This window comes from Ceratotherium simum, chromosome 2, assembly GCF_057802395.1.
Source record: "Ceratotherium simum simum isolate JZ-2026a chromosome 2, ASM5780239v1, whole genome shotgun sequence".
Taxonomy (NCBI): Eukaryota; Metazoa; Chordata; class Mammalia; order Perissodactyla; family Rhinocerotidae; genus Ceratotherium; species Ceratotherium simum.
Genome location: NC_141901.1, coordinates 50,068,976 through 50,086,810, shown reverse-complemented (window position 1 = coordinate 50,086,810; position 17,835 = coordinate 50,068,976). Strand labels below are relative to the sequence as shown.

General features: G+C 38.9%; 1 protein-coding gene across 1 annotated transcript in view; it reads right to left on the bottom strand.

Moving 5' to 3' along the window:
• SPAG17 (sperm associated antigen 17) overlaps positions 1–17,835 on the bottom strand; it is a 193,891-nt gene that overhangs the window by 120,272 nt on the left and 55,784 nt on the right. Inside the window, exon 4 of the mRNA XM_004420602.3 lies at positions 12,397–12,528. Within this exon, the coding sequence (XP_004420659.2) occupies positions 12,397–12,528 (132 nt within the window). The remainder of the gene's footprint in view (positions 1–12,396; positions 12,529–17,835) is intronic.

Sequence of the window (17,835 nt, the reverse complement as noted above, 5' to 3'; positions counted from 1 at the left end):
GAGGAGTCTCTGTCTGAGTCTTAGAGAAAGATAGGGTTGTTAACAAAACAAAACAAAAATTTTAAATAAAAAGGAAAACAGAAAGAGCGGTTTTCTCAAAAATCTCCGTGATAAAGTTTCTCATAGTTTAAGTAGTGTATTGACTATTTTTAAAGGTTAAAAGATTCTTTTGGGAACCTAGAACTAACAAATTATTTTTATTATAATGCTACTTAAAAATGTATAGACATAATCAATGGTTGCTATTTGATACATTCAAAGAAGAGAGCAACACAAAACATCAGTTGGCAATGCTAGTTTTTACACACTGCTCTGGGGCATGCTTAGATTGCCATATATCGTGTAAAGACTCAATTTTCCCACCATTTTTTTCTTTTCAAACAATTGCCTAAAGCTTTGTGCATTATTTCATAATGTAATTATGCTTTCAACTCATGTGGTTATAAATACAAATAGGTTGTGTTCATTGAAATGATGTGGTAGTATTGTACCACAAGGTGGCCATACAGAAGATCCAGAATATGCTTATATTATATATTTTTTCCATACTCAACAAAATTGGAAAAAAAAATAACTAAATTATTGTAGCAACATCTGGGGCTCTGTATTTTCCTGAGATCATGAAATCAAATTTGAAAAACTCTGTTCTAAGACATTAGACACAAGGAGAGTTGCTTTGGCGCCCAGCTAACGGAATGTACACAGAAGAGGAGATGAGCATTTTCCTACTCTAAGTGACTTCTGGATGTTGAGGGCTCCAAAGAACCCAGTTTAGCTTTGGCACACAGAGGAAGTGTCAGAGGTGCTCATGGATTCTCCATGCATGCCAACAGCCGTGGTTCCCGTGGTGGGGAAACTCTGCTGCCCCAGGACCTGCTCCTCAGCAGCAGAGGGAAACATCGGGGAGGCTGCAGATGTCACCAATGGCCTTGAGTGGAGGCAGGAAGGAGTGCACAAGTAAGGTACAGAGGTCTGAAAAGCCCCAGTATTTCCTTCTGCACCAGATATAAACTGGTGCATAAAATACGGCTGGACTTTGTCCCCTTGAGCTCCTAGCCAACTGGGGAAGAAAGAGAAAAAATCACATAAATAGATAAAAATATAACTACAAACTTTGATGAATGCTATGAATGATAAAACCCCATGTAGTAATAGACACACAATTGAGGTGACCTGTCTAGTAAGTTGGTGATGAAAGCCTTCTCTGAGGAGGTAATATTTGAGCGAAGACCTGAAAGATGAGGAGTCATCCATGTGAGAAGCAGGGAAAAGACAAAGTGTATGCATAAAGGCCCTGAGTCACAAAGGAGACAGGTATGCTCAAGGAACTGAAGGGAGGTGAGTACAGCAGAATAGTGGGCAAGGGAGAGAGTGGCCCAAGATGGGGGGGGGGGAGGCATGGGCCAGGTCATCCAGGGCTTTGGAGGTGGGGTTAAGAAGTTTATATTTTATTAAAAGTGCAATGGGAAGATCACAAAGGGTTTTAAGTGGAGGAGTACTATGATTTTGCAAAATAGGAAACAAAAATACTAGTAAGGAATCTCTAGCAACAGTTCCGATAGGACCTAATAGTGACTCAGATTAAGGTGCTGGCAGAGTGGAAAAAAGTACAGATCTTCCTCAATTTATGATGAATTACATCCTGATAAATCCATCATAAGTTGAAAATATCACTCAGTCAAAAATGCATTTAATACACCTAACCTACCGAACATCATAGCTTAGCTTAGCCTACCTTAATGTGCTCAGAACACTTACATTAGCCTACAGTTCATCAAAATCATCTAACACAAAGCAAATTTTATAATAAGGTGTTGAATATCTTATGTAATTTATTGAATGCTGTACTGAAAGTGAAAAATAGAATGGCCGTATCAGTACAGAATGGTTGTAGGGTATTGGTCGTTTACTCGCATGATTGCGAGGCTGTCTGGGAGCTGCGGACTCACTGCTGCTGCCCCATATCACAAGAGAGCATCATGCTGCTTATCACTAGCTCAGGACAAGATCAAAATTCAAAATGTGAAGTACGACTTTTACTGATTGCATATTGCTTTCCCACCACTGTAAAGTCAAAAAATCGGTTAAGTTGAACCATCGTAAGTTGGGGACTGTGTGCAGATGGATTTGAGATCTATTTTGGATATTGAAACTACAGAGGTTGAAAGACTAGAGATGAGGAGTGAATAAGAAGGCAACAACAAATATAATGCCCTGGATTTAGTCTGAACAACAGGGTAGTTGATGGTGCCACTTATAGAGATAGAGAAGTTGGGGCGAGAAATGGTTTTTACTTAAGGTGGGCAGACTACTCAGAGTGATCATGCTAAATCTGAGATGCCCCTGAGACGTCAAGGAAGCAGTTGAATACACACGTTCTCTTCTGAGAGGGGAGATTTGGCTAGAGTTACAAATTCAGGTGTGGGTAACATATAGATAGTGGTTAATTATCTATGAATGGGAAGAGATGCTAAAAAGGTAGGAAAAAACAGAGAGTAAAGCCAGAGAACTGGGGGAGTGAAAAGGACGAAAAGACAAGTATTAGTAGTTAGAGGTGACATTAATGAGAGCAGTTATGGTGGAGTGTGGAGGCAGTAAATAGGGAGGCAGTAACAATACGGTGACCACTTAGGTAGACAAATGTTTTGAGAAGTTTGGTTGTGAAGGGGAACCAGGGCTTCCATTCAGTGGATGAGTGGACGGAAGGGGAGTATGAGGTCAAGCTATGTACGTATGTAAAGTCAGGAGATGTTGTGTTTGCAGGCTGATGGAATGATCCAGTAGAGAGGGAGACATTGAAGATATGGGGGAGAATACTAAGTCTTTGAGGATACAACGTGGGATAAGATCAAGAGAATGTGTCAATGCCTGGACTTTGACAGGAGGAAAGGCAATTTCTCAATTTAATAAGAGGAGCAAGGAGGGGCTGGGTGGCTGAGTGCAGATGCAAGAAAGAGAGAAGTCTTGCTGGTGTTGAGGGAATGTTTCAATTTTTTCAAATGAAAGATGAGCCAAAGTTATCAACTGAGAATGGGCAGGTATAGGTAGGAGGTTTTGGATAGAGACGATAATGTGAGTCATCTCAGAAAGTGGGGGCGCAGGCTTACTGAAGAAATAGGGTAGAACTCTCTGCCAATGTTGAGAGCTTATTGGAAATTTTGAGATGGTTAATTTAAAATGAAACTAGAGCGCAAATCAGTGCCTGTGAGTCCAATTAGCTCAGAGGCACTGGCAAGACGCACACAGGCCTTGGATCACGGCAAACGCACTAAAGTAAAACGCTCCTGTGCAGCTCCTTGGTGGCAGCTAGCCTGGCCACAGAGATGTCCCAACTCTGCCATCAAAATGTGCCAGAAACTTCCACAACTGCAATTTTAGATAAAATCTCAGGGTGATGTTTAGAACTGAAAAGAAGAAACTGTTTCAGGTTAAATTATTTTCAAGTTTGCCTAGAAGGATAAACATTTATTTATTTACACGTTCATTCATTTATTCCATCATTACAAAAAACACTGCTGAGTACAGTGGAAATTTAAGAAAGCTTTTTTTTCTTTTCCTGGTAAAACAGGAAAAGGGCCCTCTACCCCTGTAGGCTCTCCTAGGTGGGGTACGCGAGCCTGTGCAGCCACATAGCTCTCATTCCTCTGCAGCCCCTGTAGCAAGGCTGGAGGTCTATAAAGCAAGGAACTCTCTGAGCCCTTTCTCCTGGGATCTTAGAAAGAGGGGGCTGATCACAATCAAAAGTTCAAAATAAGCGGTAAATTCTAGTAGCGGAGACTTAGTGATCCAGTATGATATGTGCTTTCCAGACATCTTCATCATCTTTAATTTGTTCTCACAAAGCAGCCTGCAAGTTGGGTAATTTTACTTCCATGGTATAAATTAAGACACCGTTTGTCCTCAGATACACAGCTGTGGTAAAGACACAAGCTGGTTTGAACTCAAGCTCTAATCTCATTTTATTTCCATGGTTCTCCTGTTAGTCTCTGTCTTTGATGCCTTCGCACCTTCCTTTCCAGCCTGTCTGCCCTCCCTCTGCCCCATCTTTCCAGGCGCTGGATAATCCTTGCTGGTGCTCTGTTGTTTCTCCGCAGAGCCTCACCTCCCTCAGCTACTCTTCCCGCTCTTCTTTCTCTCTCTTTTTGCCTTTGCACGCCCTTCGTAAGGTCAAACTGGGTAGACGGGAGAAAAGCATCTTTTAAACTCATTTCCATTAACACTGAAATTATCAATATCTGCCTCCCTCACTTTCACAGAAATATTTTTAAAACACTTATAAATCCTGATTCGCTTTTTTTGTGTATGTGTGTGAGGAAGATTAGCCCTGAGCTAATATTTGTTGCCAATCTTCCTGTTTCTGCTTGAGGGAGATTGGCCCTGAGCTCACATCTGTGTCCATCTTCCTCTATTTCATATGTGGGATGCCGCTACAGCGTGGCTTGTTGAGAGGTGTGTAAGTTCACGCCCAGGATCCGCACCCACGAACCTTGGGCTGCCAAAGCCAAGTGCATGAATTCAACCACGTTGTCACTGGGCTGGCCCCTTGAATCACTTCTTTAAATAACTTTTAAAAATTTTAAAAATCGTTATTGTTGAAAAATTGGAAACTATATAGAGAACTTACAAAAATCACCATATTTCTACCACCCAGAGAAGATGAGTGAAGAAGATATTTAATGCATTCTTTCAAATTATGTTTATGCATCATTTTTACCTAATTGTTATTGCTCTCTCTATACAACTTAGTGTTCTGCATTTTCCATTTAACAGTGATATATCTTCAGTCGGTAAGATTTCAAGAAGTATTAATATATAAACAATTTCCCAGATAGAGCAACTGTATGTGCACTTTCCTGGTGTAGAGAAACTATACGGTAGAGAACAGAAGTGAATGAAAATGCGTGGGTCCTCCTGGGCACCAGATCCAGGCAGAGAATTCCTTGGTGGATTTCTGATCATGTTCCTTGCCCTACTTGGTCCTTTCTGCTCTCCTATGGCTGGCTCTAATGGTGGTCTACCTACTCCTCTCCTGTATTCAGCCTGCTCCTCACTACGCCCACCCTCCATACTTGAGCTGAGCCAGGACAGTTCCTTTGCCCCTCTGGTTCTGGACGGTGATTGACTGCTTGGCCCCTACAACTCTACTTTGGTCCAAAGGTGAAACATTCTTTTCTAGCAAGCCCCAATCATAGGAAAATCACCTCCTATTTTTTTCCTTTTCTCTCTATGCTCTCACATTCTGAGTAAGCCCTTCCCACCTATGGGTTTAGGTCTTGGGATTTGGGGGCAGGGCGTGAGCCAGGTTAGCCAAGCATTCAGCAAAATTGACCCCCTTCTAAATCATAAACTAAAATTTGTTCACACCAATTTCTTCTTTGGCCTTTTTTTGCTTCTGGATAACATAGCATGCATGTTCTCATTCTATGGTCATCTGCTTACAACTTAAAGAACAGAGGGAACTCTTGACAATTCAAGACAAAAATTTATGAGGGGTGTATCCAAAAGACCCCTCTCTCCACGGTGTTTGGGGAACACATGTGCCCTGGCATATGAAGGGAGAGTCAAGCTTGTTATAGAGTACATTTCCTTTAAAATGCAGTGTGTACAAAAAGCATCTGGATGCCTCCTACTGTGAGATGGCTTTGGGTAGGCACAGAGATTTCTTAACCAGTTAAGCTACATAGCAGATGGAGGGCTCTTGTCTTAGCAACAACCAAAAAAAGCATTAGCATTTCACATACTCAGTTGAATATCAAGTGACACCTACCTAGAATTCTTAATCTTGTTATTCTCACTTATTAAAGGGAAAAATACAAAATTCTCCTCTCTGTAACAGGCAACCTAGTTATTTGATACTTCAACGTATTTTAGATTATTTTCTATGTCCAAATGACTTATTGATGTTAAAATTCAAATACCTTGAAATACCTTGGCAGGTATTTATTCTGTTATTCCTTGCAATGATAGGGAAGTAAATGGTAAAAGTCAGTGGAACTGATGGTAAAGAGCTATACTTCATCTTAATCCTATAGTTAATAACACATCTACATATTTGTGTATAACTTTGTATTTCATATATGATCTATCATAAGATTCCTGCAATAATATTAGTAAGGATATAGATAAGAAAACATGCTCATGGAGGTTCAGTGACAAAATTACTCCATTATTATATGGTTTATAAGAAACCGGGTCGGTCTTCTGAGTGCTTCCCTAGCTGTCTTTCAAGATATTACTCTGTCTCATAAACAATCTATTCTACTGGTCACAGATGATGAGAGGACAATAGATGGGCTGAAAGAAATGTATCACATCAAATAAGTTTGAGAGACAGTAGATTAAAAAATATTAAATAGATTTATTTTCATGAGACTCCTCCATCTTTAATAAGTTAATATGTTGTTAAATCTTCAAGATTTGTATATAATACACAGTGATTTCCAAGTTCATTTGGCCAGGAGGTCTTTTGTTTTGTTTTGTTTTTAATTAAGAACTGGGTCTAAATGGTTCTAGAACCTACTTTGGAAACACACGGTTATGGGAACATTTTGGGGCCCAATTAATCCATTTCCATTTCTATAAATTATGCTAAGGAAATTATCAAAAATATGGAGAATTCTGTACTATAAAATTGTTCATCACAACATTGTTTATTATAAACTAAATGTTCAACAATGGAGGAATGGTTAATGAAAGTATAGTAGTCAATACAATATCACATAACCAATAATAGTGACAGATGTGGATGCTGTGGTCATGAGTAAAAATTACGATACATTTTAATCGAAAAAAAGCTGGATTAAAAATTTTTTTACAATGATTACACCTATGTAAAGAAACAAATCCACAGAAAGAAACAGAAAGGAAATGTACCAAAATGCTAACATTAATTGTAATAGGATTATGGCATTATGAATATTTTGTTTTTCCTTTTCCTTTATTTTTTGGTGAGGAAGATTGTCCCTGAGCTAACATCTGTGCCAGTCTTCCTCTACTTTGCATGTGGGACACCACCACAGCATGGGTTGATGAGTGAGCGGTGTGTAGGTCCACACCCAGTATCTGAAACCATGAACCCTGAGCCGATGAAGCAGAGCATGTGAACTTAACCACTACACCACCGAGCCGGCCCTTGTTTTCCCTTTTCTATATTTTGTATTTATTCTTTTCCCCCTGTTCTCCTCATTCCTCCTCCACTGAATAGAAAATGTAACGCCTGGGGTTGAGGTAGGAGCTTGCTTCTCTAGAGAGTTGCTGGGTTGTAGAAAATATAAGCCTAGGAATGTATTGGGTTCGCTTGACCAAATGATGCACTCTTTAGAATGCTGCAGAATGCCCTGGGGTGCCACACTGCCATCTTCAGGGTGCAATTCCTAATTCACAGAATCAGAACATGGCCACGTCTGTGTGTGGGGGTGAGGCAGGGGGATCTGATGTCTATTTGATGTCTGTCTCCTGTAGTATCCTATGTGACTGAGAGACTTGAGCACCGAATTAGCCAATGCTATCCTACCTCACCATCCAGAAGGGCAGAGAGAGGGGGTGAAGATGTTTGGAATAATCTTAGGAAGTCTAGTTCTAAGAGATTCCCCAGAGACCAGGTCATTTCTGGGTAGGGGAGTGGCACTGGAAATGAAGTCATGATTCCCTTGGGACTTGGTGGTTAGTTAGCTCAGCGGCCTTAGTTTTTGGTGAGGTTTGACCCTTTCCTTGACTTGTCCCCACATTTAACCTCAGGATATTTTATGCAGTGTAATTAGTGGGACCCGAGGGCTGTTGGTAGATCACTGAGCAAAGCCATTGCTCCTACAGGGAAACATCCCTGAGCAGGCACTCCATTGATGGTGGGCCAAGAGGGCCATTGTGTATAATTATTGAGACACACTTGGGAGGGGTATGCACAGTGGTTAAGAACATGGTCTTTAGAGTCTGATAGTTATGGATCTGAATCCCAGCTCTACCACTGAGTAGCTGTTTGGCCTTGGGAAATTTACTTAACTTTTCATATCCTCAGTTTCCCCATCTGCAAGTTGGGAATAATACTCTGTACCTCACAAAGTTATTTAAAAGATTAAATGATATAACGTGTAAAGAGGTTAGTATAGTGCCAAACCGTCAATGATGGTAGCTAATTATTATTATTAGCTGCTGTAACTGTAGTTATTTGTGTTTAAAAATACCACTCTATTTTAAATACGTTTCTTTTCATTTTTCCTGAAGTCCATAAAAAGTTTTCATTAATTAAAAGCATCCCAATTAGGAAAGCACTATTTTATTTTCTATTTTACAGATATGCCAACCAGGGAGTCATTTATTATTTACCCTGAATTGTTGGATTTTGCAGCTCCTTAGATCCAACAGTGTCGCTGGTAGTATTCTCATTTCGATAATCCAGCCTCAAAGAATTCCATCCAGTTAGTGAGGCAAGTTATTTCTTTCCTAAAACCACACGGGGCCCTCTAAACTGAGTTCCTGCTCTTCCTCTGTTTGATTTCTTAAAACAGTTTCTGAAGATTTTAACCACAACTGAATCAAAACTAACCAGCCTGTAATTTCCTGGTATGTCCCCATAGCCTTTCTTTTAAAACAAAACATACGCAAAAAATGGCATTACATTGGCTGGTGTCCAGTGTTTCGGGGTTTCAACTGGAGTAAACTGGAAAATGTCTGTGAAAACCACTCTAATTTCTCTCCATCCCTCTTCGGAGCAGGCCCTAGGTTGTTTATGGCTACATCATGATGTCTTATCAAATTTAGGTGCATTTAATTTGGAGTTGTATTAAGAAAAGATTACCAATACCATCTCTCCTTCGTTCTTTACTGCATATCTTCCTTGTCTTCAATTCTAGCACATCAGAAAATAAGGCAACATGTACAAAGTATATAAGCTAGAAAGAGAAAGAACTGTTTTCCTTCTATATAAAAGATATGCTAAAGATATCCAAGAAAATATGGACTAGTTATTTGAATTCACAAATTAAAAGCACAGTAAGAATTATATTTGAATCTTTTCCTAAAACCTATGCAAATGTCCTGAACTCGACCCAGAGGCACAGAAGACTAGATTTAGTCTGGCTGATTATTTAAAATGTTAATGTTTTCTGTGTTGTAGCCATTTTTCATTTATTTTTTTTTGATGATTAAATATTTTCTTTTAGTTGAATTATCAATATATTTTAAATATTTTGATTCACAATTAAGTGTTTTGTTTCTAAATAAATGTTTATAATTAATATATAACATGAAAGTTGGAGTTAAAAAGAAGTAAAAATTTGAGTGATACTATAATATTCAGGTAATGACTAAATTAAAACATGGATCAGAATAGAAACCAAGCAATTTATTTTAAAATTATAATGAACATTATGAAAATATATGTGCCCAGTATATTGTTTCTGTAAATGTTTGTCTCAGCTAATCTATGTTAAGTTAATGAATTAACAATAGATCGATAATGATAGAACTAAAGATGTGGAATAAATGTTGAGATAATGATGTATGGAAAGAAAATTCATTCCTAAACAAAACACTCTCTTATTCAGATTTTAAGATATAATAAAATCTAATTTGGGATTAATTTTATGAGAGAGTCATGTTCAGAAGTTCTGAAATGCTGAAATATATTTATATATATATACATATCATGAAAAAAATATACTGTATTTTCTTCATGATATGTATATTTGGAACTAATTAACAAAGTGTTTCCAAATGGATAAATGTTTTCAAATATATGCAATTTATTTACATTAGAGACAGGCATTTGTATCCCAGAAAATCATGTGCGAAGGCTTCAAAACAGCTCTTCTAAGAAATATCTTTCCTTGTATTATTTTTTATAATATTAATTAGCCAGCAAACTTTCTTCATGCACAAAGCAAATGCAACATTAAGCATAGCCCAGACTAAAGTTTTATAAATTATTAAAATTAGTGGAATCGAAAATAATGATATTTTTACTATATTTGGCAATTGAAACTATGTTATTTACCATTTATTCTTCAGAATAGTTTTGATTGATTAAAACAGGACGAATACATAGTGATACATTACAATTGTTTCATCAGGGAAAAAGGACAAGGATCTAATTATATTAGTAATTTTTGACCACACCTTCTCCCTAGTATTTTCCATACTTACTGCTTTGGATACTTTTTAAGCATTCATTTTTAAAAATACAATTTCTGAAAATTCAACACAGAAGATACAAAACACTCACTAGGTTGTACAGATGTAAGCAATACATTAGTATTTGAAAGAAAACATCTACATAGATTTCGCGTTGATGTTAAAAAACCAAAGACAGTCGCTCCCCTTGTAAGAATCTCAGAATCTCACCCTGAGTTCAAGAAAGAGGAAGAAATTGGGTCAAGTCCTCTTTTCTTTTTCTAATCCACAGCGTGGTGTCAGTTTTACGTACTTTATACTTACTCTGCTTTCTGCCAAACTCCCTGGCTGACACGCATTAACCCCAGTTGTTCCCACTGACCTGTTGGGCAGTGTTGCTGAAATGAACATAGATTATATCATCCCTCCAACAACTCCTTTAATCTTGCCTTTACCAAGAGCATTTTCTGGAGTATACTCCTTTCCAATCAGTTTTCATCCATTTTTTTAGCACTTACTCATGGTTGCAACTCAGAGATTTGGGGTTGGTGTTTTGGGAACCCAATCTAATGAAGACATGAAATTAGATTATGTAATTATTGGCTCTTAATTGCTCAAAGAGTTCTCTTACACATCTATTACTTTTTTTTTTTTTATAAATATATATATCTAAAATTCAAGCCCCAATTCTTTAGGACTCTTGAATTGTCAAGAAGTAAGTTAAGATTATTTCCATATCTTTAGAATGTCATAACTGTGTTATTATAGTTCACATTTCAAAGAAATGCTTAGTGAAATAACAGTGCAGAAATATTTTTTATCATTGCTAGCTTTAAAAACTTTTCCTGAGCTACCAGATTATTCCATTTATTGTTACTTAAAATTTGTTAACTGAAATCTAAAACCTACTCTTATCACAAACAATTACTGACTTAAAATAGCTGGCAAACAAGTAAATGCACGTCCTTTCGCACATTAGATATATCTGTAGGTGCTATGGGGAAGCAAAAAGCACAAAGCAGCAGGAATTTTCACAGGACTCACAGTCTACTTTTTATAATTCAGATTCCCATATGACATTGGAATTTAAATAGGCAAGAAAAGATGTTTCTATACTAGTTTCAAATTTTCCAATTTTTCTTATGCCAAGTCTTAACTTCTCTGAGTATTTCTTAAGGTACAAATCTCCTGTGTATGATGGAAAGAGCTTCAAGAGGTGGAACACTATACCATCAAGTGTGTTCACGAGAGTAGAATTTTTACTGAAGACGATATGCGCCGCCCTAATAAGATGCTATATGGGGAATCTCTTTCAAAAACATAAAGCCCAATATTACAAATATAAGGTGGCATTATTATTTTTTTCCTACAATTATCCTGTCAAGAGTCCAATTCAAATAGGAAACCAGATTTGGGGGTCTTGCAAAGGTGAAGAAGGTATTATGGGGAAATGTTCACTTTTTTCTTTCTTCTTCCATGAACTGATTTTGCCTCTCCCTCTTAGGGGCATAAAGACATCAATTACATGTAAATCCATTTCATACATACACGTGCACACACATATATTACACACGTACATAGAGAAGCATTTGGCTTTCCAAAAATATTTCAGCATGATTTGGAAAATAAGAAAAACATCTCTTATTTTGAGTAATGATAATAGCAAATAGATTTGAACCTGGCATTATTTTGTTAAAAGTATTTTAAAATATTTTTTCAGATGAAAATATGAATCTTTGGAAAATACAGATTGATTTCCATAGGCACTTAAATGAAAAATCTACATGTGAAGAAATAATCATACTTATAATATGGGAGTAGAAGGGATGGACTGCTGCTGAAATATTCAGATTATTATGAAGGTGCAAATGTAGACTATTATTTTAATAGGCACTCCTATCGAATATCACATAAAATATTTTAAATAGTTAGACCCTGACTTTGTGGGCTTTTTCACCTTTTAATATTTACTCCCGACTCTGTCTCTCCTTGGTTCCCCTCTTTGTTACCAGGATACAAATAGACTACTACAAAAACAACCTCAGGCACATGCCCTGAATATTGTCATATTTCGGCATAAGGGAACTTATTTTTAATGTGTCTTTGAGAAAATATAATTCCTCCAATAGGTCTTTGGATAGCCTTTGCCCTCAGAAGTTGAGGCGACAGCTAAATGTGCTAGGTAACACTTAATGGTAGGCTTAGGACGAAAGGAAGTGCCCCTGGAGAAACCTGGCTCCATTTCATTCACCGCTTGCCGTCTTTAGAAAATGCACCATCGTACAGTACCTTTTTTTCGTTTTCCCGTCGCTGTTGGTCCTTAAATTTAATCTGGAGAAGCTGGTATTTCAAGAGTTTCCCTATCAGTGGCAAGGTTAATTTCTCTCCACTGTCCATAATTGCCTTTGCTGCTATTAACACCTATGAAGAAACACAATTATTAGGAAAAGTGGCATTTTATAACCTTTGGCACAGTCTGTCAGTGATGAAAAGACGAAATGGTATTTCAGTTTTGTAATATTTGTCTTACTGCAAAAAGTGCCTCATTGCCGGCCAAAAAAATTAGAGAAAAATGCCCCAGTGCCATAGAAAGGGGCATTTATCCTCTCTTTACATAAATCGGGTTGTCTGAAAATGAATTTCTTTTTCCAATAAGGCAGAGTGTTTCCCACAATAGTGCTAGATTCAGACTCCCAAAAAGGGGTAGAGGAAAGACAGGCAGGGCTCCATTTAGGATGACAGATAGGTCAGTTTCATGCCACAGAAAGTCTATTGTTTGGCACAGCCAATAGTCCAAACTGTCAAACATTGACTTATTAGGATGTTATAAATTAAATAAGGTTTTATAATAATGGAAATGGCTATGTTAGCAGTCTGTTATTTCTTGGTGACCAAATTCAAATGAAAGATAAAAGCTGCTTAACATAGAGGCGCCATATGAATGTTGCTCCCCTCCCCTTGCAACTTAATGTTGATCCTGTTGGTATGCAGCCTAATTGGGGTGAAATAAGGTTATTGAGTTTTCTTTGGGTGACGACAGCCGCTAGGAACATACAGCTGTATTGTCCAGATGTGTGGCACTGACAGCCTGTTTTATGACTGTGCTTTTTACAGCTTGTTTCCCCTAAATTTCACACAACTCTCTAACATCTGGGCCCTTTTCCTTGGAGCCCTATAACCACTTTATTTACTGCAAAAAAAATAAAATCACGTAAAATATACCATAAAAAGTTGTTATGTGTTTTTCTTTATTCATGTTGTCTCCCTAATAAAGTTCACCTCTGCCGGAAGCACTGTCACAAAGTAATCTAGTCAAAGTATTTTTCGCCTTTTGTTTTTAAGCAAGCATCAGACTTATTTATAACCTCAGGATGAATTAGGTGTTACTAAAATGTTCTGACATGTTGCTTTTCTCCCCCCTTGGAGCAATTACTCCTCTGGGCGCATATGGTGTCAATTTCAGACCCTCCGTCTCAGACAATGACGGCGCACACTGCATCTCATCGAGCTGAGTCTTGTCTGAGGTTCATACCAGCTCTTGGTCAGGGCTTTCCTGACCGATATGGTTCCTATGACTTTCTACTTTGCCAAGGCAAACAGCTGAAAGAAAGGGAGACAGCTATTTCGCTTCTAACTGCAGAAGGCCCTGCGGATCATCATATGCCAAAATGTAACTGGACCTCTCAGAAACCACATCGGGGTTTCCTGCATTGCATCGCAGAAGGGAAAAGTCAGGGAAAGAACTCCTTTAAAGCCGCTGTTTCTAAAAACCAAGAGAACAAACCAAGTGTCAGAAAGCTTTGTGTGTGTCTAAGTGAATACCCTCTGTGAAACAGAGCTCTTTGCTTTTTATGGCAGTTCTGCTCCTGCTAACACGATTTAGGGAAAGGGACACGATGGCTGTGATTTCTGGGAGCAGGAACACTTAAGGGTACACCTGCAGAATCTCAACATTTAGTGATGACCAGATTCAAGATGGAAGGGAATCCCAAGGACGGCCGGTCACACGTTTACTGTAAAGTGAAAGCTGTCTGATTGGGTCCAACCCAGAGGGTAGATGTATTTGGTTTGAAATGGAGTTTTTCAATACCAGCTCAACAGTGTGCTGACAATCGAGCTGCTTTGTGACATCTGGTTCAAAATATACAAGTTTGGGTTTTTAAAGCTCACAGCAGTCTAGTATGGGGCATTTCTCTGTGATACAAATATAATGACAGTGTTGAAGAGAAGTCAGCACTGGAATGGGTTACCCAAGAGTGGTGTGGAGTCTCTCTTCCTGATGACCTGTGAAAACAGGATATTTACCTATGTCTGGGGTGGTTTGGGTGAAGCCTGCCTGGCGTCACAGTGACGGATGGGATGTCTCTGGAGTTGCTTTCTATCCCTGTGTCTCTATGAGTCTGTGAATGTGACCTCACTGTGTTAAAATGTACTCAAAGCACAACAAAACATTCCGAGAGAAAGGTATTTCACAGGCCATAAAAGTTATTTCTGGTCCATCTAAAATGGTCTGTAGAGAGTTGGGTTTAAAGCAAATACCTGGCATGGCATCAAAATAACAATGATACCCATCTGTGAAATGGAGAGATCAGTGTTAAGGAGTGTCACCAGCATTGCTGGGCACCTGTATTCTCGTGACACGTGGACACAGAGCAGGGCAGAGCAGTGGCAGGGCAGGGCAGCATTGAGCAGAGCCCCGTGGATGCTCCCTCCTCCTCCAACAGCCCAGACTCACGATGCCCGCTGACACTCCTGGAGGGGGCAGTGCACGTGGCACTGTTAGCAATGGCAGAAACTGGTCCTGCTTGCCTTTCCCAGAGTTGCTCTGAGGAGACTTAACTCCCACACAAGCCACTTTCCTTGTGCTTCCTCCAAAGGGAATGATAGTGCAAATCCTTGGGACAACTAATGAAAATGGAAGTCTCTGCTGAACTCAAAATCTGAGACTGAACATTTTTGTGGTATGTGGGTCATCCCCAGGAGAGGAGAAAAAGAAAGATGTTTACAAATTAATTTCTACTGAAAATTTTTTCTTCTCACACTCCATAATTCACAATTTCACCCAATCAGGAGCTAGTAGTTTGGTCTCAGATGAAAAACAAATCCTTAGAGGACCTTTCTTTGAAGGATAAGTCTTTGAAGGAAGAAAAAAGACTGCAGAAGAGACAGAATTTAAGAGGAAATGCAAATTTTCACATAACATTCCAGAAAGTCTTCCTCTCTGTTGCCTTACTTGTAGTAAGTGAAATAATAATCAAATCTTCAACCTTCTAGCATTGTAAGGGTTGCTTGTCCGGTATCTAGTCAATGTGCGTGCATGTATCTGTGTGTGTGTTTGTGTGTGTGTATGTGTCTGTATATCTGTGTGCGTGTATCTGTGTCTGTGTATGTGTGTGTTGGGAGGCCAGCCAACAATGACTGTAGGTGTTGGGAGGATGAGGGATATAAGAGAAAATGGGAGCAGTGAGCTGGTTGGGGTTGGGGAGTAATTAGACAAAAACCTAAGTTTCCAGAACTAGGCAGAAAAACAGTCCTAAGTGGGTTAAAACCTGGGTATTCATCAAGCCAAAATACCAAATAAATGAGCCTGGCATGAGTCAGAATTTTAAAAAACGAGTCTTATGGGCAAATGAGATTCATTAAAATGGAGAAAAACTGTTGCCAGGCGAGGCTTGTACTGGTCTCCTGGACCTACTCAGGCCAGACCATGGGGCCTGCAAAAGGGCCGGGGGGAGGTCCAGGCTGAGCTACCAGAGGTGTTCGGTTCTGGGAAAGACTGGTGTAGGAGAAAAGTTAGCTTCAAAGAGTGCAGCTGAAGCAGGAAGGTATGTCTGTATTTTACCGTGCGAAGAAGATCTTATTTTGAAGGTGAATACCTTGTTCTCTTAGGAAGTTTGTGATCCTGAGCACACAAAGAAATAAAAACATTTCCCTCTTTATCACTGACCTGGCTCAAAGACTTATGGCATGTTTACTATCTAATGATCTGATCCAACAAAAATATACCAAATGAGCCAAATTCTTTCCTTGCCTGGAGATCAGGCCCACCCACAGACCCTAGTGCCCTCCCTTCCCCTCTTCTACCCCTCCTCTGTGTGGTTCCTCCCCACATTAGTAGTAAGCACAGCATCTGCCTGGACAGACACTTAGAACTGCTCCACAGATTCCCATGGAAACCAGATGTATGCACGTGTGCTAGTGTGTGTATACACACACACATATAAACAGATATGGCTACGTGCCTACATATGTATGTATGATAGATAGATAGATAGATAGATAGATAGATAGATAGATAGATAGATAGATAGATAGATAGGACTTCCATAAGATCTGCTGCCTGGTTTCTCTGGTGTGCTTACAAGGAGGCTTATGAAGCAGCTTGAATCATTGCTTAACTTGCTGCATGTTCAATCCAGGTGAGTGCTGAGGAAAGGCAGAGATTTTGGATCTGCATTTCTCTTGCCTGGAACAGGCCAGGGAAAGAAGTTGGTGGAGGAGAGGAAAAAGTGTGGTTGTGTGGGGCAGAGCAGGGAGGGGTGATGGGTTGAGGAAAGACTTTTCCTTCCGGAACTCCAATAGCTACCAGTTCTCCTAAAAAAGAATCTGTTGGTTTCAGGACCCTTCTTGGGGTCCATGGTGTTTGTTACGGCAGCTGTAATATCGCACAGTATATGACTTCATAGTTAACCCATTATCCTTGGGTCAACGACTTAAGGTTGGTTTGGATATGTAAGACCTCGGCAAATACGAGCAGAATCCATAAACTTGACTCAGTCCAGACTAGCACAGGGCTGAGCACGCAGTTTTCGACACACAGAAGATCTAACTCTTACGTATGTACGTAGGTACGTACGTGTGTGTATATGTATTCATTCATTCATTTGGTATCACATTCTTTTAGCTCATTTCCTTAATATATGACTGATTGAAGGCAATAGTTCTTCCTCACCGTAAAAAGTCCAAACAGTACCAGAAGGATGTACGATGAAAAGAAAATGCTTCCCCAATCCCCTCCACCATTCCGCCTTTCTAGAGGTAATCACTGTTAACGAATTCTTGTGTATCCTTACATCATTTCCTATACATATATAAACATAAATATGTATACCCTTTTATATTTTAATACAAATAGGATCATGCTTTCATATTGTCAAGTGGTTTGTGTTTTTACATACAAAACTATCTAGGACAACTTTCTGTGCTGACATGTATTGCTTGTGTAGGTATTTTTCTAATTATTTGCGTAGCCTTCTATTGCATGGGTGTTTGGTCATTTACTTAACCTGTTTCCTATTGATAGACATTTAGGCAATTTCAGTTTTTTTCTTCTCTTAAGTGCCTGTGTATTTTAAATATTTAGGGATACTTCCAAATTGACATTTGAAAAGTTAGTAGCAGTTTTGTTCCTACCACCACTATGGAAAGGGTCTGTTTCTCCACCCGCCTCATTAACCCTGGGTATTCTCCAACTTTTCTGTCTTTGTCTATATCAATGCTGATAGGTCTTTCTGTGATGATGGAAATGTTCTTTTTCTGTACTGTACAATATAGCAGCCACCAGCCACATGTGGTGATTTTGTACTTTAATATTGCTAGTGTGACCGAGGAACTGAATTTTTAATTTATTTTTTAACTGATTAAAATTAAAATTGTAATAGTCGCATATAGCTAGTGGCTACTGTTTTGGTCAGGGCAGGTCTATGTGACTGTGAAAAATGAAAAAAA